The sequence below is a fragment of the Desmodus rotundus genome, chromosome 5 (assembly GCF_022682495.2).
Source record: "Desmodus rotundus isolate HL8 chromosome 5, HLdesRot8A.1, whole genome shotgun sequence".
Classification (NCBI taxonomy): Eukaryota; Metazoa; Chordata; class Mammalia; order Chiroptera; family Phyllostomidae; genus Desmodus; species Desmodus rotundus.
Genome location: NC_071391.1, coordinates 89,528,516 through 89,552,150, shown reverse-complemented (window position 1 = coordinate 89,552,150; position 23,635 = coordinate 89,528,516). Strand labels below are relative to the sequence as shown.

The following is a 23,635-nucleotide window of genomic DNA, read 5'->3' as shown; positions in this document are numbered from 1 at the left end:
GCGAGAGCGAAAGCAAGTCCCGCGATTTTAAGATTTATTTAATTATTTATTTTTACCTAGTGACTAACAACAGGCGGGTTGCTCCAGGTAGAATCCCTGAAGTGGCCGGGCCGGAGATCCGAGTGAGACCCCTGCCGTAGGCCGGGGTTCTTTTCTTAGAGAGGAGACGGATTCAGAGGGGCTACAGGTAATTTGTACTCATACTAGCAGAAAGAGAACTTCCTTTTTCCCTTCCACGAGGAATTTAAGATGACTCCCTTTCCCTTCTTCCAATCGCCCCATAATCTTTTCTCATCTCCATGACAACCGTTCCTTCTTTCCTTTCTTCACGGCACCACCTGCTTTTTTTTCTTCGGGATCGGACCCGCCGGACAAGGGTGGAGGGCGGGGCAGGAGAGTGATGCTTTCAGATTATTGGATGGGCCCGAGAGACTGGAGTTTCCTCTGTCTTCCGGCAAACGAGGTGACTCCAGAGACAACTCTTTCTAGAGCCTCTACAGCCTTCCCGGAGAAACCTCGACAGCCTTAGGAAAGCTGGCATAACCTGAGGAGAGAGTCGCCATCTGCATATGAACACCGTTATGCCACCCACTGTGGGTGTATCTTAACAGTTTTGGGGTGCTGGTGCAGAAATTAGCTGTTTCCCTTCACGATTCCCTCCTTACTCAGCCAGCCTGTCAGCAGTTCCTATATAAGGGCTGCAGCAGATTGACTTAACTGCATGACCTAGGACCAAGATGCCTTAAGGAAAGTTTGAATGGGGGTGAAAGTTTCATGTAAAAATAATGCATTGGGTAAGGAGGAGGAATAATGCTGGTTTGGAATCGCACCTCTCCACGGAGTGCTTAATGTCCCATAACATGAGCTATGTAATCATGTCTCCTTCTGTTTAGACCAAGATTGTTGAGAACCAGACATACGATGAGCGTCTAGAGATTAACGACTCCGAAGAGGTTGCAAGTATTTATACTCCAACCCCAAGATACAGAGGTAAAAGAGGAATTAAGAGGAAAGAAGAAAAATGGTTCTAAGAACAAAGCAGGAGGGATTCATGATTGTTTCCATGAAATTCCTATTTTGTAATAGCAAATGTTTGCTTTCAGAGTCATTACCTCACTTGCCATTGTTTCTGTTTTCTACGTAGTTAAGGGGAAGAAAAGACAGCCACCCAGGTTTCAGGGTTCTTCCAACCTGATTAGTGTTCCCAGTCACCATTTACTTCATGATACTGTTCTGCTCACAATCTGCTGGGGAGGGGGAGTGTCATTTTTTTAAATGTATTAAAACGGTTTTTCTCACCTTTGAAGATGCTTCAATAACCTGGCCTTAACCTACAATCTGAACAAAAATCTCAGTGGAATATTTTAAGAGGACTTGATATCATCATTTATTCAACAGTGCATTTTTTTAATGCATACTATGTGTCAGCCTTATGCTTGTCACTGCACATTGATCATGCCCTCCTGATGCTTGTAATCATGGGAGACAGATGACAAATGAATAAACAGACATAATTACAAATGTGGTAAATGCACTGATAGAGGCAAAGAGTTTGATGTTATGGAGAATGATGGTGACCAGTGGGTTTTTTTTTTTTTTCCAGTTTTATTTATTTTTTTAGAGAGAGGGGAAGGGAGGGAGAAAGAGAGAGAGAAACGATCCATTGGTTGCCTCTCGCTCACCCCCAGTTGGTGACCTGGCCCACAACCCAGGCATGTGTCCTGACTGGGAATCCAACCAGCAAACTTGGTTCACAGGCCAGAGCTCAACCCCACTGTTAGAGTAGCCAGGGATGACCTAAGGTGCTATTGAGACTGAAAGATGGGAAGCATCCAGACATTGAGGAAAAGTAGGCCAGAAAAACGGAAGAGCAAGTGAAATGTGAAAAGGCCCTGATGCTAGGAAGAACTTAAGTTAGTGTGAGGACTTGAAAGACACCAGCATATGGTAGGAGGGAGTGATATCAGAGAAGGCAAGCAGAAGGTAGGCAGGGGTAGGCGGAAGGCATAATAAGTATTGCTTTAGAGGCTGTGCTGCTGTTACATGTGGGGTGGATTAAAAAGTGGAACTAGGAAACCAGGTGGAAGAAATGTTGCAATGGCTGATTTGAGGTGACAGTGGCTTGGCTGGGGTGAAGAAGTTGAGAATAGAGAGACAAAAAATCACTAACACTTGCTGATGGATTACATTTGGCTCTTAAGTTAGGAATCAAGGGTGACATTCAGGGTTGTTTGTTTGTTGTGGTAAATACACCTAATATAAAATTTACCATTTTAGCCCTGACTTGTGTGGCTCAGTTGGGTGTCTTCCCCCAAAGCAAAAGGTCACCAGTTTGATTCCCAGTCAGGGCACATGGCTGGGTTGCAGGTTTGGTCCCAGATGGAGCACATACAGAGGCAGCTGATTGATGATTGTCTTCTCACATCATTTTTCTCCCTCTTTTTCTCCCTCCATTCCCTTGTCTCTAAAAATAAATAAATTTAAAAAATACTTTTTAAAATAACCCTTTTTAAGTATATAATTCAATGGCATTAAATAAATTCATATTGTTGTGTAACTATCTACTATTTCCAGAACTTTTTCATCACCCTGAACAGATGAAAAATACCCATTAATTAATAACTCCCCATCCTCCTATACTTCCCAGCTACTTTGTCTCTGTGAGTTTGCCTGTTGTTGCCAATTTGCCTATTGTAGTGGAATCGTACAATATTTGCCCTTTCGTAGTATGGCTTAATTCACTTAACATAATGTTTTCAAGGTTCATCCATGCATGTATTAGAATTTCCATTTTTATGGCTGAATAATAGTCCATTGTCTATATAGCCGCATTTTGTTTATCTATTCATCTCCTGTTGGACACTTGGGTTATTTATATCTTTTGGCTATTATGAACATGCTGCTGTGAATATTGGTGTACAAGTTTCTGTTTGAATCAATGCTTTTTTTTTTTTTTTTTTTTTAAGATTTTATTTTAGACAGAGGGGAAGGGAGGGAGAAAGAGGGGAAGGGAGGGAGAAAGAGAGGAAGAGGAATATCAATGTGTATCAATGTGTGGTTGCCTTTCACGTGTCCCATACTGGGGACCTGGCCTGCAACCCACGCATGTGCCCTGACTGGGAATCAAACCAGCGACCCTTTGGTTTGCAGGCTGGCACTCAACCACTGAGCCACACCAGCCAGGGCTGAATCAATGCTTTTAATCTTCTGGGTATATGTATACCTAGACACCCAGGTTTTTAACTTGACCATATTTTTAATCTTGCCAGCTATGGACATGATAGTTTATTTTTATTTTGGGCAATTTAGTAGGCTAGAAAATGGTGTTTAATTGGCATTTATTTCATTTAGAAGTCATGCCCGTTAACATTTTAGATCTAGTTGTGAATATTTTGGGTTAATTGTTCAGAATATTTTATTGCTCTATGGGCACTGATTCAGGTTTATATTTGTGACTTAATTTGACAGGAGCTAGGTAAGTTTCTTTCATGTAAGTTTTTTCATTTGATCCTTACAGCAGTTTTGAGTGAAAAGTATTATTGACCTCATTTAGAGATGGGAATACTGAGACTCAGAGAAGTTAAGTCATTTTGTCCAAGTGATAGAGTTGTTCTTCAAACCCAGTATTCTGACTATAAACCCAGCACTCTTTTCACTTTACTAATTACTAACCTCATTTTACCAATGTGCAAACTAAGGGCAGATTTTATACTATTTATGTAACAGCAGATAATCAGTTAGTGTAATGTCCAACCCCATGACATAAGCACAGTAATGCTTAGTAAATATATGTTGAATTGACAGAGCCATGACTGGAGTTTAGTCTCCTATCCTTTAGCTAGATGTTCATATAAACTGTGTTCCATAAAGTGATTAGATTATAATATAAACTAAAAATATTTGTCTTTAAAAATCATTTTAACAATAACCTAAAGGGAAAACTTTTCTCCTAAGGACTTCCTCATTCTGCCCATTCTCCTAACAAGACTATGGCTGATAACAGCAGTGATGAGTATGAAGAGGAAGATAGCAAGGTGTGGTATAACCCGTGGCTTGTTGTGGAATATCTACTTTTATTTTTTTTTAGTAATTAGAGATGACACTGGTTCACTAGTAAATATGTCTTGAATATTCACCTGCAGTGGTTGGGTACCTCTGAGCTCTTGGAGGACAATCAGGAAGAACGAGCCTTAAAATTTTTATTCTTCTTCAGGAATAGAGACTACTACTACAGCTGACTTTTTGGTGAGGAATTTCATGTAATGTAGGCCAGTGTTTTGCAAACTTTACTGATTGTAAGAATCAATATGGGGCACTTCATTTTTTGAAATGCAGATTCCCATCTCCCATCCAGGACTATGGAATCAGAGTCTTGAAGGTAAAAGCCTGGGAATTTATATTTTTAGCAAGCACTCCAAGTAATTCTCTTAATAAAGCAAGTTTGGAATTAATGGTTTTAGGCATTTGTTTATTGTCAACAATTTGTGATACTGCCAATATTTTGTGAAAGAGACTTCAATTTTGAAGTCTTAAGACCCAAGTGTCACTTTATTTTTATTCTATGAACCTAGAGAATCACCCTGTTTCTGAGACAAAACAGAAAGATGCCTACAGCTCCAAAAGTTGCAGGTGCTCTGTTTAACAATCATTGTGTTCAGCCTTATCACATGATCCAATGGTTACATTTTAGTTGTCCTTTAAGAACAGAAGCTTTTAAAACTCTAGTGAAGAAGAATATTTGAAGCAATGCAGAAAGCTGTAGTGTTATAGGCTGATTTCATAAAACACCTAAGATGTAACATTTTAAGGTAACACCACTTTGTGACTAGTGTGCTGTTTTAACATCTAACCCACAATGTAATTTTTTTAAGAATTTGTGGTATATAAAGTCCCCTTTAGCCCTAGCTAGGTAGCTTCCGCTGGAGTGTCGTTCTGACACACCAAGGTTGTGGATCCTATCCCTGGTAGGCCACACCCAAGAATCAACCAATGAATGCATAGAAAAGTGGAACAACAAATCAATGTTTCTCTCAAATCAGTAAATTTTAAAAAATGTTTTAAAGTCCTTTGCCTTTAGATCAGGGATTTTGCAAAGCATAACTTTGAAGAAGCGGACGAAAGTGAATAATTTTCTTAATTAACTTCCTAATTTTATATGTTCAGCCAAAGTTTTTCTAATCATCATCATGATGTGGTCAATATTCAAGACTCACTTATGTTTCCAATTCTGTATGCACCCAGAGTCTGCAGAAAGGATCCATTTTTGAATAATCTTTTTTTTTTTAAGATTTTATTTTTATTTTTAGAGAGGGAAAGGGACAGAGGGAGAGAAACATCTATGTGTGGTTGCCTCTCGCACAACCCCTACTGGAGACCTGGCCAGCAACCCAGGCACGTGCCCCGACTGGAAATAGAACCCACCACCCTTTGGTTTGCAGGCTGGTGCTCAATCCACTGAGCCACACCAGCCAGCGTTGAATAATCTTTAAACTGACAATTAATATTCTTAAAAAGCTCCCTTTGCCAGATTGCTTCCCATGGAACCAAGTGTAATTTTGGCAGATTTTATATTAAGAAAGAACATAATAGGAGATTTTTATTAATTGTATACCAATAAGTCTTAGTCACTGAATAAATTCTGCAACTGTGTGTCACCTGTCACACATACTATAGATTAGTTAAACTATATATTTATAGCCTTGGCTGGTGTGGCTCGGTGGACTGAGCACCCGCCTGCAAACCTAAAGGACTCTAGTTCAGTTACCAGTCAGGTCATGTGCCTGGGTTGCAGGCCTGGTCCCCAGGTAGGGGCATGCAAGAGGCAACTGATTTATCTATGTTTCTCTCACACATCAGTGTTTCTTTCCCTCTCTTTCTCTTTCCCTTCCCCTCTCTCTAAAAATAAATAAACAAAATCTTTAAAAACTACATTTTTATCTATGTATAATAAATCTGTGACCAAAAGTAGTTTTGATGTCTTATAATTTGTCACAATTTTACGTTCCAATAGCTGTTTTACCATACAAGAATGTATACTAACCTCAGTATAAGCCATATAGCATATGGAAACCAAGCTTCCAAAACTACTTTTAAAGAGGGCCAATTGGTCCTCCTTCAGGTCCTAAGTGAGGGCATTCCACAGGTTCCAGGCTACAGAGGCAAAGGCACGGACCCCATCCCAACTGCCCCTGCAAGCCCCAAGTACCATCAGACCCCAGCTCATGGACTTGAGAGGGTGGGATGGTGCATAGAGAACCAGAAGCTCAGAAAGGTAGGTTGTAATGCCAATAATAGAAGAGCCTCTTATCTTGAGAAACAATGTATAGCCATTGTGTTTAACTTATGGGGGAAGGAAAGGGAAATAGGGATTGGTTAGATACCCACTGAAGAAAATGGAAATAGAAAACTCATAGTTCCTGGAACTGCTGATCAGAATTCAGGCAGGGAGCCCTGACTGAGTAGCTCCGTTAGAGTGTTGACCTGATATGCCAAGGTTACGGGTTTGATCCCCGAACAGGTCGGGGCACATACAAGAATCAACCAATGAATACATAAATAAATGGAACAGCAAATTCTCTCTCTCTCTCTCTCTCAACCCCCCTCTCCCTCCCTCACACCCACACTCTCCTTCTTCCTCTCTAAAAAACAACTTAAGAAAAAGATTTGTTTAAAAAAAACTTAAGGCAGGGGGTTAATTATGAACTCTTTTTTTTTTAAATCATATTTTATCTGTTAGGCTGTTACAGTTGTCCCATTTTCCTCCTTTTTCCCCTCTCACCCAGCACCCACACTTCCTCAGGCGAGCCCCACACCATCCTTTGTTCATGTCCATGGGTCATGTGTGTAAGTTCTTTGATTACTCCATCTCCTACACTGGAATTTACATCCCCATGGCGATTCTGTAATTTTATTTATTTATGTATTTATTTATAGAGAGAGAGGAAAGGAGGGAGAGAGAGAGAGAGAAACATCAATGTATGAGATATACATCAATCGGCCTGCAACCCAGGCATGTGCCCTGACCGGGAACCGAACCAGTTACCCTCTGGTTTGCAGGCCAGCACTCAATCCACTGAGCTATACCAGCCAAGGCCCTATTTGTACTTCTTAATCTCCTCATGTTTTCACCCATTCCCCCCACACCTCCCTCCCATCAGGCAACCATCAAAATGCTCACCATATCCATGATTCTGTCTCTCTTGTTTGCTTAGTATGTTTTTTAGATTCATTGTTGGTACATATGTATTTATTGCCATCTTATTGATCATAGTTTTGATCTTTTTCTTAATATAAGTCTCTAATGTTTCATTTAATAATGGTTTAGTGATGATGAACTCCTTTAGTTTTCTCTTATCTGGAAAGCTCTTTATCTGCCCTTTGATTCTAAATGATAGCTTTGCTGGGTAGAGCAATCTTGGCTGTAGGTCCCTGCTTTCCATGACTTGGGATGTTTCTTGCCAATCCCTTCTAGCCTGCAAAGTTTCTTTTGAGAATTCAGCTGACAGATAGGCTTATGGGAACTCCTCTGTAGGTAAGGAACTCTTCTGCAGGGGCTACTGCTTTTCTCTTGCTGGTTTTAAGATTCTGTTTATCTTCAACCTTTGACATTTTAATTATGACGTGTCTTGGAGTGGGCCTCTTTGCATCCATCTTGTTTGGGACACTCTGTGCTTCCTGACTTGCATGTCTGTTTCCTTCTCCAAAATAGGGAAGTTTTCTTTCATTATTTTTTCAAATAGAGTCAATTTCTTGACTCTCTCTTCTTCTGGCACCCCTATGCTGTGAATGTTGGAACGCTTGAAGTTGTCCCAGAGGCTGTTTACAGTAACTATTCTCATTTTTTTATTCATTTTTCTTCTTGTTCTGATTGGTTGTTTTTGCTTCTTTATGTTACAAATCATTGTTTTGATGCTCAGCTTCATCCACTCCACTGCTGTTTCACCGTAATTTGTTCTTTATTTCAATTAGTGTATCCTTTGTTTCTGATGGGGACTTTTTTATGCTGTCGAGGTCCTCACTAAGTTTCTTGAGCATCCTTATGACCAGTGTTTTGAACTCTGCATGTGATAGATAGCTCATGTCCATTTCGTTTAGCTCTTTTTCTGGAGTTTTGATCTGTTCTTTCATTTGGGCCATGTTTCTTTGTCTCCATGTTTCTTTGGCAGCCTCCCTGTGTTTGTTTCTGTGTATTAAGTAGAGCTGCTATGACTCTCTGTCTTGGTAGTGTGGCCTAATGTAGTAGGTGTCCTGTAGTGTCCATTGGCACAGCCTCCCCTATCACCCAAGCTGGGTACTCAAGGTGCACCCTTTGTGTGGGCTGTGTGAGGTACACCCTCCTCTTGTAGTTGAGCCTTGATTACTGTTGGCAGGTCAATGGGAGGGATTTACCCAGGTCAGTCAGCTGCAAGGGACCACTGACCACCAACCTCCACCCTCCGTGGGGGATCAGCTGTGTAGGGGCAGGGTGGTGGTGCTCTGATATCTACTGGTGCACAGCCTCTGAGATTTCCCGGGTGGTGTAGGCCAAGGTCAGCCCCACCTGTGTTTTGCCCAGAGCCACCGTGCATGACCTATAAAAAATCTGAGACGGCTGCTACTCGTGGTAGGCTTGGAGATTCCCAGGCAAAGCCAAGCTATAAACCTAGGCTGCCTGCTTTTAGTGCCGGGCCTGGGGACACGTAGCAAGAGGTACAGGGGCTGGAGGCTCACTGAGACTGGCTTTTGCTTGTTTGATAGGATTTAAGATGTTGTGAAGCATGAGCCAAGACCAGCCATTCATATGGAAAAGCAGCTTGGGTGGGCACATAAGTTGGGTGGGGCATAGTGTCTGGGGATCTCCAGAGCTGGGCAAACAGTGTGAGCCAGATTGATAGAGTCTTGAATATGGCGCCAGACTGCTGGTTCTGTGGCTCTGTGGGGGGAGGTTTCCAAACAAGGTCAATGACCTTGGCTCACCTTTCTGTCTGGGAGAAAGCTGTCCCCTAGCTCCCACGTTGATGCCTGACACTTCACTTCCTCCCCATTTGCCACTGGTACCTTTCAAGCCTCTATCAATGTGCCGGAGCTCATTAAGTGGTGAGTCTGAAGTGAGTCTGTGCGTGGGTTCTTTAAGAGGAACTTCTTGAGACTCCAGAAGTTTCTTCCACTGACTCAGTCCCTGCTGGTTTTTGTAGCCAGAAGTTTTGGGGACTTACCTTTCTGGCACTGGAACCCTGGACTGGGGCTGGTACTCTTTGCTCCCAAAATATCCTTCTCGAGTTTTTATCCACAGCATAGCTGTAGGATCAGCCTGTCCCATGTTTCCACCCCTCCTTCCACGTCTCCGTGCCTCCTACCAGTCTGGATGGATGTGGTTTCTTTAATTCGATAGTTGTCAGACTTCATTCAACTCGATTTCTGATGGTTCTGAGTGATGGTTGTTCTATATTTTAGTTGTAATTTGGATGTGGTTGTGCGAGGAAGTGAGCCGTGTTTGCCTATACTGCCATCTTGACCCTTAGCCTCGACTTTCTTCTTTTGATGGTTACTCTTACTCTGGGCAATCTTGCAAATTAAATATTAAATTTCCTCCCTGTGATCTTTGAGTATTAAGATTCCCTCAAGTTTGTCTTCCCCACTTCATCTTTCCCCATTTCCTTCCAAAACAACAATTTAGAGTTGCCTTTCTCCAAAAGTGCCCACATTTTATAGTTGAACCTACTGGATAGTTTATGCAGAGGTTTTAGGATCTCTTTAGTAACAGGTAAAATAGATATACATTGGATAAAATTTATACTCAAACCTCAAGCAGAGAAATAGAATATGGTTATAGAAAAGGGGACTGATTTTGCAATGAGTAGGAACAGGAGGTGGTTCTCAAGGCCTTCTGGGGAGTGCTGCTTTCTCTCTAGTGATGTGGTGCCAGGTGGCAGGGTGTTGGTTAGAGTCGTAGGAGGGAACTGGGCATAGGTACACTAAATTTTTCATTATATGGGCCTTTCTTTGCTTACCCTGCCCTATCTCAGGAGAAGAAGAAGACCTCTCAGCTGACACCTCAACAGGGCTTTAGTGAAAATGATGATGATGATGATGATGATGACTCATCTGAAACTGATTCCGATGAAGAAGATGATGATGAAGAACATGGAGCCCCTCTGGAAGGGTGAGAAAACCACCCTTGTCAAGGAGAACACCCTCTTCAAAACACTGATTAGGAGGATATCAGTTAAAAGTGAAATTCCAGCATCTCTTTTTTGATCTCTATTTAGGATTTTCACATCTCAAAAACCCACCATAATGAGTTTTCATTCTTTTCTGGCTCCACTGCCTCATTGAGCCCCGTGATGTTACTTGCACTATTTGAAACATTTGTGGGCTTAGGGTTCATGAGGGTTGAATAAATCTAAAAGGTGGTCCCTGATTTCAGGGAGTTTATATTTTGGGGAAAAGAAAATAAATTTATGTATATACCAAGAGCATTTCTATTTAGCAAGGAAAATATACATGCATAGGAGTAGAAAACTTTAAGTTCAAATTCTTTTTAGACAGGCAGAGAATAGGTAGCTCCACACTGAGGCAAAGAGTTCCTAAATGATGCTTAAGTAAAAAACCTCTCACCCTGTTCCAAACCCTGGGGTTAGATAAGTTATAACCTACCTCTATAGGTTTTAATCTAAGTGGATTCTAAGGCCCATCCATTTAAAATATAATTACTGGGCCCTGGCTGATGTTGCTCAGTGTACTGGGTGCCAACCTGTGAGCCAAAGGGTCACCGGTTTGATTCCCAGTCAGGGCACATTCCTGGGTTGTGGGCCAGGTCCCCAGTAGGAGGTGCGTGAGAGGTAACCACACATTGATCTTTCCTTCTTTCTCCCTCCCTTCCCCTCTCTCTAAAAATAAATTTAAAAAATCTTTTAAAAATAATAAAATATAATCACTGGTTAAATAAATGATGATGTAACCAATCAGTAGAATTCTATCTAGCCATGGAAAAGAACGTGGCAGCACCCTTTGCACTGGTAAAGAACACTGTCCAAGAGATGCTGTTAGATTTTTAAAATGTATAGAAGTGTTTATGTTTTGCTACCATGTGTATAAAGCAAATACTACATAAACTATCTGTAGGATACACTAAGAAACTAGTAATAGTGATTACTTTTGGGAGGGGAAGTTGGTGGCAAGGGAGACATAACTTTTCATTGTATATATTTTGCACCTTTTTATTTATTTATTTATTTATTAAGAATTTTATTTTGGGGGTGTCTGCTGAGGTCTTTATTTATTTATTTTTAAGACTTTATTTATTTATTTTTAGACAGAGGGGAAAAGAGAGAGAAAGAGAGAGAGAGAAACATCAATGTGTGGTTGCCTCTTGTGCACCCTTCACTGGGGTCTCGGCCCGCAACCCAGGCATGTGCCCTGACTGGGATTCGAAGCAGCAACCCTGTGGTTCACAGGCTGGTGCTCAGTCCACTGAGCCATACCAGCCAGGGCACATTTTGCACCTTTTATTTTGCATTCTGTGCATGTGTAACTTATTAAATTAGTTGAAAAAAAATAAAAATAGCTACCTTTGGGTTACCCGCTTCCAGGAAGACACTAAGTAAATGAGGAAAGTTAATACCAGACTGATTTTTCATGCTTCCCAATTTACTTTATGATCATAAATTACAATCAGGGAAATGTAAACATTAAGTCATTAATCTACTTAATTTTTTATTAAGCAACTCTCTCCAGAACAGCCTTATTAATAACTTCCACAGTCACTTATATATTTTATCAATGTTTATTAAATTTTACGTAATTGTAATTCATGTGTTGTACTTTTTAAAATATTTTATTTGTTTATTTTTAGAGATAGGGGAAGGGAAGGAGAAAGAGAGGGAGAGAAACAATGTGTGGTTGCCTCTCACATACCCCCTACTGGGGACCTGGTCTGCAACCCTGGCCCATGTGCCCTGACTGGGAATCGAACTGGTAACCCTTTGGTTCACAGGCCCATGCTCAGTCCACTGAGCTACACCAGCCAGGGCTGTTTGTTTGGGGTTTTTTTACTGTACACACTTCATGTATCAATACAAGTATTTTTTAGTATAACTGCAATATTCAACTTCAACATACCTAACCATTACTCAAATGTTGGATATTTTATTTGTTTCTAATTTTTTACTTTTATGAAAAACATCTTTGTAAAAATTCCTTTTTGTCTTGGGGCAAACTATTTGCATGCTAGAAATTAATATCTCATTCCATCTTTTCTCTTATCCCTTTCATTCAAAAAAAGGGGAAGCAATTTCTGCTATAGTCTAAAATTTTTAAAAATTATGTTTTGGATTTTCTACAACTGTATTCTTCTTTACTGTCAGAGATAACTGAGAAGTAATTTTAATCAATTTTAAAGTTGTCTTGCAAACCACCCAAGAAAGGCAGATGTGGCGCAGAAACTAGATTCAGAGTCATGTGCCCTGTAATTGTAGTAACACAGGGCTGAACCAGGGCTCAGCAACATCTGCTCCTCACTGGCCACCTTGAATCATATTTTGCTTTCCCCAGAGCCTATGATCCTGCAGATTATGAACATTTGCCAGTTTCTGCTGAGGTTAAGGAACTCTTCCAATATATAAGTAGGTAAGTATTAGGACTTCTTACCATAACCCTCCAGGACCTTCCTTGCCCTTTAGTCTGAAACAAGGTCATTCTCCTTAGATTTTTAAACCTGAAAAGTAAAGTAAGTTTCTCTGTATCCATCTTCCCTTGGCAATATCTCCTAGGTATACACCTCAGTTGATTGACCTGGACCACAAACTGAAACCTTTCATTCCTGATTTTATCCCAGCTGTTGGGGATATCGATGCATTCTTGAAGGTACAGTCAGAATGTCCTAAAATTGAGTCGATACATGTTTCTTCTGACCCCTATATTACTCTAACAGTTCTTCTAATTTTCTTGACAAGGATCAGCTCCCTTGAAACATATTTTTCATTTCATTGGAGTTCTCTTTTTAAAATGTAATTTAATTTTTTTAAGTTTCTTCACATTATTTATTGTATTTTTTTCTCATTAGAGTTCTTAAACTTGCTCTCTACTCCATTATTTTATTCATTGCTATTAGGTAATACTTGATCATCTCATTACATGTTAAAAATTTGTCATAGATTTGTCATCTAATTATCCATCACTTCAGCTTTATATTTAATATCATGCATGTTTTTCTAGGTAGGATTTTAGTACAGCATGTTATACAGGCATGCTTTTTTTCTTTTTTAAAATCCTCACCCAAGGATATATTTATTGATTTTATGTTATTTTATTTTATTTTTTAAAGGTTTTAAATTTATTTATTTTTAGAGAGAGGGGAAGGGAGAGAGAAAGAGAGGGCAAGAAACAAGGATGTGTGGTTGCCTGTCACACGCCCCCTACTGGTGACCTGGCCCCCCACCCAGGCATGTGCCCTGACTAGGAATCAAACCAGTGACCCTTAGTTCACAGGTTGGTACTTAATCCACTGAGCCACACCATCCAGGGCATGTTTATTGATTTTACAGAGGGAGGAAGTGGGGGAGAAAGAGAGAAACATCGATCGGCTGCCTCCTGTACACACCCCAACCGGGGATCAAACTCACAACCTAGATATGTGCCCTGACCAGGGATAAAACTCACAACATTTTGGTGTATGGGATGATGCTCCAACCAACGGAGCCACCTGGCCGGGGCCAGGCATGCTCTTTAATACTAGTAATAGTGATGAACCACAAGAGTTCTTCCTCTTCAGCTTATTGGAATCAAGATGTGTGGCCTTTTTATGTCCCTCTCATGTTTTTTCTGTTTTCTCACTTTTCTCCTAACCAGGTCCCACGTCCTGATGGAAAGCCTGACAACCTTGGCCTATTGGTATTAGACGAGCCTTCTACAAAGCAGTCAGACCCTACAGTGCTCTCACTCTGGTTAACAGAGAACTCCAAGCAGCACAACATCACAGTAAGACACTAGCATAGTGCAGGCCCCAGCTAGAGAGGCTGGAGCACAGGCCTTGCTGGTATTTGTTTAGTTGAGTGACTTCCTGCTAACAAGGATGGCTGTGGCTTCAGGACAGCACTATCTTTTACATAACAGTTTTACTGAGATATAATTTAACTACCATAAAATTCACACTTCTAAATAATAAAATTCAGTGATTTTTAGTATATTCTGTGAATATACTAAAAATCTGCATCATTATCTAAGAATATTATTTTTTTATATTTCCAAAAAGAAAACCCGTACCCATTAGTAGTCACTTCTCATTCTCCCCTGCTCCTAGACCCTGGTAACTACTTTATTTTTTTAATGGTTGAATAATATTCCATTGTTTGGACATATCACATTCTGTTTATCCATTCACCAGTTTCCACCTTTATTAATTATGCTACCATGAACATGTATGTGTTTTTGCATGGACATATATTGTTATTCTTTTGGACATAGATGTAGGAGTGGGGTTACTGGGCCATATGGTAACTGTTGAGTATTTTGAGGAACCGTCAAAGTGGTTTTCCAAAGTGACTGAACCATTTTACATTCCCTCCAGTAATGAATGAGTGTTTCAGTTTCTCCACGTCTTCATCAGCACTTCTTACTCTCTTTTATTTTAGCCATCCCAATAGGTGTGAAATGGTACCTTATTATAGTCAGTTCTTTCTTATTGATCTGCTTCTTTCCCATGGTGCTAGAAAATTTTATCAGGGTTTCCAATAATCTCTACGTGGCTGCTATTAGGCTCCCCTTTTCATCAGCTATTTTGTGTGTGAAATAGCCCTTGATGAGTCACTGTAAAAACAGTGGCATCAGAGAGAACCAAGATGGCAGCGTAGGTAGACACACTGCGCCTCCTCGCACAACCAGAACTGACAGAAAATCGAACGGCAAGGGGGTCCGACACCAAGGAAAAACAAAATAAACATTCATCCAGACTGGTAGGAGGAGCGGAGACGGGCACCGGGGTGGAGAGGACTCACGTTGCCGTGGTGGGACTGAGACTGGCGGAGTGTGGGACAAACGGGGCAGGGGGTCCGAGCACTAGCAGACCCTGTGGCCCTACATTTGTGAAGATAAACCGAGAGGGCCGGACTCAGAGTGGCAGAGAGCGGGGCAGGCAGAGCAGTGGGTAGCACCCCGGGGCCCCACATTCGCGCACAGATAAACCAGGGAGCGAAGCAGACTGCGCAACCCAGGGCTCCAGCTCAGGGAAATAAAGCCTCAAACCTCTGATTGAAAACGCCTGTGGGCGTTGGGGCGGCAGCAGGAGAGACTCCCAGCCTCACGGGAGAGGTTGTTGGAGAGACCCACAGGGGCCTAGAGTGTGCACAGGCCCACGTACTCGGGAACCAGCACCAGAGTGGCCCAGTTTGATTGTGGGTATTGGAGTGAAAGATTGAAAACCGGAGGATAGTGAGGCGGGCGCCATTGCTCCCACTCAGCCCCTCCCCCACGTACAGGGTCACAGCACAACAACCAGCATTAGCCCACCCCGGTGAACACCTAAGGCTCCGCCCCTTAAAGTAACAGACGCGCCAAGACAAAAAAAAAAAAAAAAAAGAAATGGCCCAAATGACAGAACACTTCAAAGCTCCAGAAAAAATACAACTAAGCGAGGAAGAGATAGCCAACCCATCGGATGCACAGTTCAAAGCACTGGTTATCAATATGCTCTCAGAATTGGTTGAATCTGTTCGAAAAGTAGATGAAAAAATGAAGCCTATGCTAAGAGAAACAAAGGAAAATGTACAGGGAACCAATAGTGATGCAAAGGAAACTGGGACTCAAATCAACGGTGTGGACCAGAAGGAAGAAAGAAACATCCAACCAGAAAAGAATGAAGAAACAAGAGCTTGGAAAAATGAGGAGAGGCTTAGGAACCTCCAGGACATCTCGAAACGTTCCAACATCCGAATTATAGGGGTGCCAGAAGGAGAAGAGGAAGAGCAACAAATTGAAAATTTATTTGAACAAATAATGAAGGAGAACTTCCCCAGTCTGGCAAAGGAAATAGACTTCCAGGAAGTCCAGGAAGCTCAGAGAGTCCCAAAGAAGCTGGACCCAAGGAGGAACACACCAAGACACATCATAATTACATTACCCAAGATTAAAAGCAAGGACCTACATCCAAGATTACTGTATCCAGCAAAGCTATCATTTAGAATGGAAGGGAAGATAAAGTGCTTCTCAGATATGGTCAAGTTAAAGGAGTTCATCATCACCAAGCCCTTATTATATGAAATGTTAAAGGGAGTTACCTAAGAAAAAGAAGATCAAAAATAGGAACAGTAAAAATGACAGCAAACTCACAGTTATTAACGACCACACCTAAAACAAAAACAAGAGCAAACTAGGCAAACAACTAGAACAGGAACAGAACCATAGAGATGGAGATCATATGAAGGGGTTTCTATAGGGGAGTGGAAGGGGGAGAGGGGGGGAAAGGTACAGAGAATAAGTAGCATAGATGATAGGTGGAAAATAGACAGGGGGAGGGTAAAAATAGTGTAGGAAATGTAGAAGCCAAAGACCTTATATGTATGACCCATGGACATGAACTATAGGGGGGAATGTGGGAGGGAGGGGGTGGGCAGGATGGAGTGGAGTGGGGGGGGAAATGGGACAACTGTAATAGCATAATCAATAAATATATTTAAAAAATGCACATTAAAAAAAAAAAACAGTGGCATCAGTCAGGCTTCTCCTTGTTTTTTTAGCAACATATGAAAGTAAAGAGCCTAGAAGATGCAGAAAAGAATCCCAAAGCCATTGACACATGGATTGAGAGCATCTCTGAGTTACATCGTTCTAAACCCCCTGCTACTGTACATTATACTAGGTAAGAAATACCACATTCTTCACCACTGTAACCCACGGTAACTTTCACCACTTGTGAACCTGTTGCTGCTGAGAAGAGGGCCCAAAGCCTGGGGACATCATTGATCAGCCTGAGGTCACAGGGAACCTGGCAGCTACTTGCTGAGATTGCAGACATAAAGGTTGTGATTTATCTGGTATTGTTACTTAGCCAACTCCTTCAAACTGCAGGCCTTGCGTAAGTTTGTTTTGCCCCCCTGTGTTCACCTGAAATCCCAATGTGCCAGATTCAGAACCCCCCTTCATCCTAAATATCCTGATCCAGAGGTTGCTGATGTCACTTGTCCATGTTTTTTGTTTATATTTACCTTTGTACTTTTAGGCCAATGCCTGATATTGATATGCTGATGCAGGAATGGTCCCCAGAGTTTGAAGAGCTTTTGGGCAAGGTGAGTGGAAGGTAGCAGGATCTAAGAAAGTATGGCATTCACTCTAGGGCCCAGTGTTTTCTCTCTTCCTATATTATCATTATTAACTTACTACTTGATGTATTGTACACAGTTGGAAATGTATGTGTTGATTAATTTTCACCATCTGAACACCTCAGTGTAAATCAATACATTAGATCAAAAACCAGAACATTACTCCCATGTCCCAAAATAACCACTATCGTGGATCTGTCAGTGTAGATGAGGTTTGCCTTTTTTGAATTTTATCTAAATGTAATTGAACTCTTGTGTCATATTTGTTTTGCTTATCTATATTATTCATTCATATGGGGATTCATCCATATTGTTTCATACATTGTTATTGTACATTTTTCTCAATACCGTATGATATTGTCTTACTTAAATATGACAATTTATCTATTCTGTGCTAGCCATTTGGGTGGTTTACACTTTTGAGTTTTCACAAATACAGTATAACTACAATATTACGATAATATTTCTGTGAACATGTATATATGCTTCCTGCATTATTACTTTAGACTCTACCTTTTTCCACAGAGTTATTTATGCTGTTCTAAGAAGCTGATGTCCTATTCATAATTACCCCAAATTTTAAAAATACAGGAATAAATTTAATAAGAATTGGTAAGATTTTTTTAAAAAACAAATTATAAAATTTTAAGGAAGGGCAGACACAGATTTAAATGAATGAGTCATGCCGTGTTCCTAAGCAGGAAGATTCAGTCTCGTAGGACTGTCAATTTACTCTGTAAGTGTAATGCCTTTCAATTAGGATTTTAACTGCATTTTTTTTAGAAAATTAAAATTGGTAATAAAGTTTATCTGAGAGAATTGATTTTTAAGAATAATACTAATCATGGAAATTTTAGGAAAAAATAATGGAGGATTTACCCCATCAGACAATAGAAACACATTTTAGCCTTAGCCAGGTAGCTTAGTTGGTTAGAGCTTCATCCCCACATACCAAGGTTGCGGGTTCCATCCCTGGTTAAGACACATATAAAAATCAACCGATGAATGCACAGATGGGTGGAACAATAAATCATTGTGGGTTTTTTTTTCTCTCTCAAATCAATAATAAAAAAAGAAGAAAAGAAACACACTATAAAGCTATAGTAAATGAAACATTGGCATAGGAATAGAAATGGATGAGTGGTACATAAGAATCCCAAAACAGCCCTGGCTGGTGTGGCTCAGCGGATTGAGTTCTGGTCTGCGAACCAAAGGATCACTGGTTTGATTCCCAGTCCAGGCACATGCCTGGGTTGTGGGCCAGGCCCCGAGTTGGGTGTGCATGGGAGGCAACCACACATTAATGTTTCTCTCTGTCTCTTTCTTTCTCCCTCTCTCCTCCTCTCTCTCAAAATAAATAAATAAAAATCTTAAAAGAGAAAAAGAATCCAAAAACAAACCTATGGTGTGTAAGAAAGGTAGTATTTTATTTCATTTTTCTTGAAGATTTATTAAAAGATATTACTTATTTATTTTTAGAGGGGGGGGAGTGAGATAAAAAGAGAGGGAGAGAAACAATAATGTGTAAGAGATACATCAATAGGTTCCCTCTTGCATGCCCCCAACCAGGGACCTGGCCTGCAACCCAGACATGTGCCCTGACTGGGAATCGAACCAGTAACTTCTTGGTTCACAGGCCAGCACTGAATCTACTGAGCCACACCAGCCAGGGCATTTTAAGATACACTGGGTTGTGATGAGACAACTGACTAGCCATATGAAAAAATTAGGTTTGTTCTCCAACCATATACATACATGGATTCCAAATGAATTAAGCACTTAATGTAAAAGTAAAGCCATACTAGTACTATTTTAAAAAGTGGGACAAATATTTAATACTGTTAGGATAGGTAGGTGTTTCTTAGCATAATAAGAAACTTAAAAATTATAAAGGGAAAAATGTGATAGTTACCGTAAACAAAGTTAAAACAATAGTAGACTGAGAAAAATTACATATATATGTAACAACATTACTAATCCAAGCAAAGAGCTATTACATGTCAAAAAAAGAAAACTGAAGAAAGAAGATTGATAAGTCTTTCCTGGCCATCATTTTAAAAATGTTACACCAACTCCCCATGTTCCCTACCCTCTTTTCCTCCTTTTTCTCATAATACATACTTTCTAACATATTGTATATCTTATTTTATTTTTTGTTTCTCCTAACTGAAATATAAGCTCTATGAAAAGGGAGGTTTTCTTTTTTTGTACATATTTATTGAGGAATTGTTGTAAAAGCAAAGAATTTAAGAACAATCTCTTTTTGCCTTACAGCATTTTAAAGCTTTAGCTGAGGAAAGATGTCTAGTGAGGGAATTGAATAGGAATACAATGGAATATTATTTGGACTTATTTTGCTCTAATATGAAGAGATATTGATGACATGTTGTTAAGTGAAAAAAGGAAATTGCAGAATTACATACACTCTGATTTTTATAAAAAGAGAACAAAAATGTTTAAGAAGCTAATGGTTTTTAAACTTAAAATAAACTTGTTTAGATCCAGAGCCTGTTACCTGAGATATCATGTCCAGTTCTTTGATGTCCAAGGACCATTAGGCCTTTTGCAAAAAAAAAAAAAAAAAAAAAAAAAAAAATTATTTATTTTGTAGAGAGAAGGGAAGGGAGGGAAAAAGAGGGAGAGAGACATCAATCGGTTGTCTCCTGTACACTCCCCAACCGGGGATTGAACCCGCAACCCAGGCATATTGCCTGGAATCAAACTGGTGACTTTCACTTTGCAGGACAAGGTCCAACCAGCTGAGTCACACTGATCAAGGCAGGACCGTTAAGCCTTTTAACACCAAGTAGTTATCAATATTTGGGTATAAACTAGTACCAATTTCTTCTTCCCACATACACACAGGAAGATAGGATGGCAGTATATTTTACTTATAAAATTTTTTGGTTCTGTTAGATCATCTGCTACTTTGGTGGTTAATGAATATAACCAAATCCATTTTACTGATCGGAGAAAAAAAAGCATGTTGTATTATTTGCTAGAGCTGCCATAACAAAATACCACAGACTGGATGGCTTAAACAACAGAAATTTATTTTATTTTTCTCACACTTCGGGAGGCTTGAAGTCTGAGACCAAGTTGTCAGCAGAGTTGATTTTTTTTTTCCAGAAACTTTCTTATTGGCAATCTCTTCCCTGTGTCTTCAATGGTCTTCCCTCTGTATGTATCCATGTCTTAATTTCCTCTTCTTATAAGCATACCAGTCATACTGGATTCACTCTAGTAACCTGTTTTTAATTTAATTTTCTCCTTCCTTTAAGAGTGTATCTTCAAATACAGTCATGTTCTGAAGTGCTAAGGGTTAGGACTTCAACATATGGATTTTGGGGGAACACCTTTTAGCCCATAATATGTACAACTTTTGCGAGGAGCTCTTTTTTCTTCAGAGAGAGAAACCTTGGTGCATCCCTTGCGCTTCCTAGGTGAGCCTGCCCACGGCAGAGATTGATTGCAGCCTGGCAGAGTACACTGACATGATCTGTGGTAAGCTCTTCCATCCCTTCCTTGTCCCCATCTGTGGATAAACCCACTGTGGGCTTTTGAAGAGGATTGTTTACTCTGAGAAGATGGTATCCTGAGTTACAGCCTTCACTCTAAGCCACTTGGGCTGTTGGCAGCCCTGAAGGGTGGTGTTGGGCTTATGCAACTACCTGCTGGGTATGGAACTCCCAAAGCCATGGTAACACATCCCTTCTGGGAGGGGATTGGCTAACTTAAACAGAAATGACCCATAAGTCCTAGATTTTTGTTTGGTTCTGCTCATGGGAGTACCTGATTTCAGCCATCCTAGACATTCCTATCTACAAGAGTCGGATTCAGTCTCTCCACCTGCTCTTTTCCCTTTACTCGGAATTCAAGAACTCACAGGTGAGTCTAGCATTAGAGATTGACTTAAATTGTAGTGAGGATTGCTGCAGTCTCCACTATTCTGAGTCGGCTGTGATTGTGTCCTATGACAATGTAAGATGTTTCTGCCCAGAGTTACCATTACCCTTCTCCATAATTAAGAGAGCTGCAAAGCAGGCAGGAGTGGGGCTTTTAGAGGAAAGGAAGTAGAGGAGATGTGTGCCTTAGATGAGCTTAGGTAAAGATCTATAGAAGACACTCATTCTTACAGGAGAACTAAGCGGCCTAATGAATGGAAGCAGAAAGGAAGGGGAAGGGGGTTTACTGTAGGAGGTAGAGCAAATTTCTAGCTGTTTTTCAAAGATAACACCAAGGAATTGTTTTGAAAGTAGAATTGGAAGAAAATTGGAGCTTAAAGCGTTGTAAAGAGGTCAGTTCTTGCTAAAATGTAGCAACTAGCATAACCCAAATATTCCATGTTCCCTCTCCTCTTTCCTCACAGCATTTTAAAGCTCTAGCTGAAGGCAAGAAAGCATTCACCCCTTCATCCAACTCTACCTCCCAAGCTGGAGATGCGGAGACGTTAACCTTTGGCTGAGACACCTCCCCAGTGACTTTGTTTTAAGGCTGAGCTGGCTCTTCTGCCCCAGTTGAGGAGACACATCATCAGCAGCCACCTGGCATCCTGCCAGCATCACAGTCTGACTCAGGGACAGTGTTTGTCCTACTACCTTCTCTTCCAGAAAGCACTATGCATGTTCATTAAATGGCTTCTGCCTGTCTCAAGATTTCTTTCCCGTAGGAATGTTGCATCTCTACCACTATGACGATTTGAGTTAGATGAATTGGAATTTCTGGGATCCCAGGATGCTCAGTTAGGAGGAAAGTTGAAAAGATTTTTTGTTTTGAAATAGCAATGGAATTAATTTTTTTTCATTTTTGAGTTAGTTGGCAAAGATTTTACAAATAAAATGCTCTTATCTTTCAGGTTGTCTTGCTGTTCTAATAACATGAAAGAGAAAAGGCAGACTGAGGAAAAGGCAGAGATAAGGAACTTGGCCTAGTAATAAGCATTAAGTGAATAACAGTTTAAGCAAATTAACTTTGTGAAATGAAATCAAACACCAGCCTCCAAGATTGGCTGTAGAGGGGAATCATTTTCTCCCAGAACTTATTTTTTCAGGGGGTCTCACTAGTTAATGCTGCCCACCTCACAGGTACCTGCCTGGTTGTGGTCTCAGGGAGCCTAGCTGTTGCAGTGATCCAGGTGACAGATCACTGTGCCTTGGACTAGAGTGGGCATTGTGGTAGTAGCAAAGATGGATAAATTTGGGAAATATTTTGGAGTTTATATCCTCCATGCTCCAGTCAAGAAGTGAAAAACCATGCTAGTTAACTTCTAACAAAGGGTATTAAATATGGGAAATTGGTTACAAAAGTATTGGAAGGGCTGAAGAAACAAAACGGAGAATGCAGGGTGCTGAAGGAATGAAAAGCTAAAAGGAGTGGAATGCGTTGCAGGCGTTAGAAGAGGTGCTATAGTGGTCTTGAATGGCAAGGAGGTGTCATGAGGAGGCACAGCTGGTGCGTGAACCTCGTCCCCACTGCTACAGCAACGGAGAGCAATGGCTACTATTTCCTCTCTCCCAGCCTTCTCGTTTCTTGCCGGTGCCTCCTCCCATTGGCAGAAATTAACAGCTGACCGGGAAATCTGGAAAATCCAGCAGTATAAAGCAGAGTATAGAAGGGAGAGTGTAGGGCTAAGAGACAACAAATTAATAACTGTTGCAAACCGACCTGCCTGGTTTCAGAGACTAACCCCCCCCCCCACCATGTCTAAGGCTGAGTGAGAGACTTTGAAACCCTAAGCCACTAAGGAGACAAAGCTTATCTCCCTGGCAGGAGTACCGCCTCTGTCCACTTTACTTCACCCTGCCTGGCCCCCAGTGCATGACCAGTTAGCCAATGACAGGTAAGATTCCTCAAGGGAGGGATGACCTAAGACAGGCACGGTCATGAGGGGGCCCTCAGGGAAGGACTTGGGGGGCTATGGAGAAAGGGGATGATGGACCCTTGCCCCTAAGCTTTGACATGGCCTGAATCCTCATTCTGTCTGCAAGAAGTCTCCTAATCTCTTGGCTGCCTTACTTCCCCTGCTCAACCTAAGCCTGAAACAATGCCGGAGGTGGGTGTGGCCCTGTGCTGGAAAGGGTGGGTTCCCTGGGGAGATCTGGCCTGAGAAAGAATGCTTAAAATCCTTTGAAACCTGCTTTGCTAATACCCTCAATTTAAATGATAAGGGTCCAAGCATAAAATGAGTTGGTTTCCCCAAAGTTTTATGGTCCTTTAGCTATCTGACCCTGACTCAAAATAAGCCCTCAGAGTTCTTTGAATGTTACCTATTTGATTATTACTGCCTTATAATGATTGATGAGCTTTTCATATACGCCCTGTATTCCTATGCAAATTAAGCCAAT

General features: G+C 40.8%; 1 protein-coding gene across 3 annotated transcripts; it reads left to right on the top strand.

The window, feature by feature from the left end:
• IFT46 (intraflagellar transport 46) lies at positions 1 to 22,143 on the top strand. 3 transcript variants are annotated; one of them, XM_024570889.4, is made up of 13 exons: positions 26 to 187; positions 894 to 990; positions 3,955 to 4,034; positions 6,143 to 6,271; positions 10,005 to 10,141; positions 12,532 to 12,606; positions 12,750 to 12,843; positions 13,828 to 13,956; positions 16,710 to 16,831; positions 17,192 to 17,258; positions 20,735 to 20,795; positions 21,094 to 21,179; positions 21,661 to 22,143. In XM_024570889.4, the coding sequence occupies exons 3-13, from the start codon at positions 3,990 to 3,992 to the stop codon at positions 21,754 to 21,756; spliced, it is 1,041 nt and encodes a 346-aa protein (XP_024426657.2). In that variant the 5' UTR covers positions 26 to 187; positions 894 to 990; positions 3,955 to 3,989; the 3' UTR covers positions 21,757 to 22,143. The 3 variants fall into 3 exon arrangements, with proteins under 3 accessions (XP_024426659.1, XP_045060022.2, XP_024426657.2); XM_024570891.4 differs by lacking the exon at positions 6,143 to 6,271 and having other exon boundaries at positions 1 to 187; XM_045204087.3 differs by lacking the exon at positions 21,094 to 21,179 and having other exon boundaries at positions 23 to 187.
• The last annotated feature ends 1,492 nt before the right edge of the window (positions 22,144 to 23,635 follow it).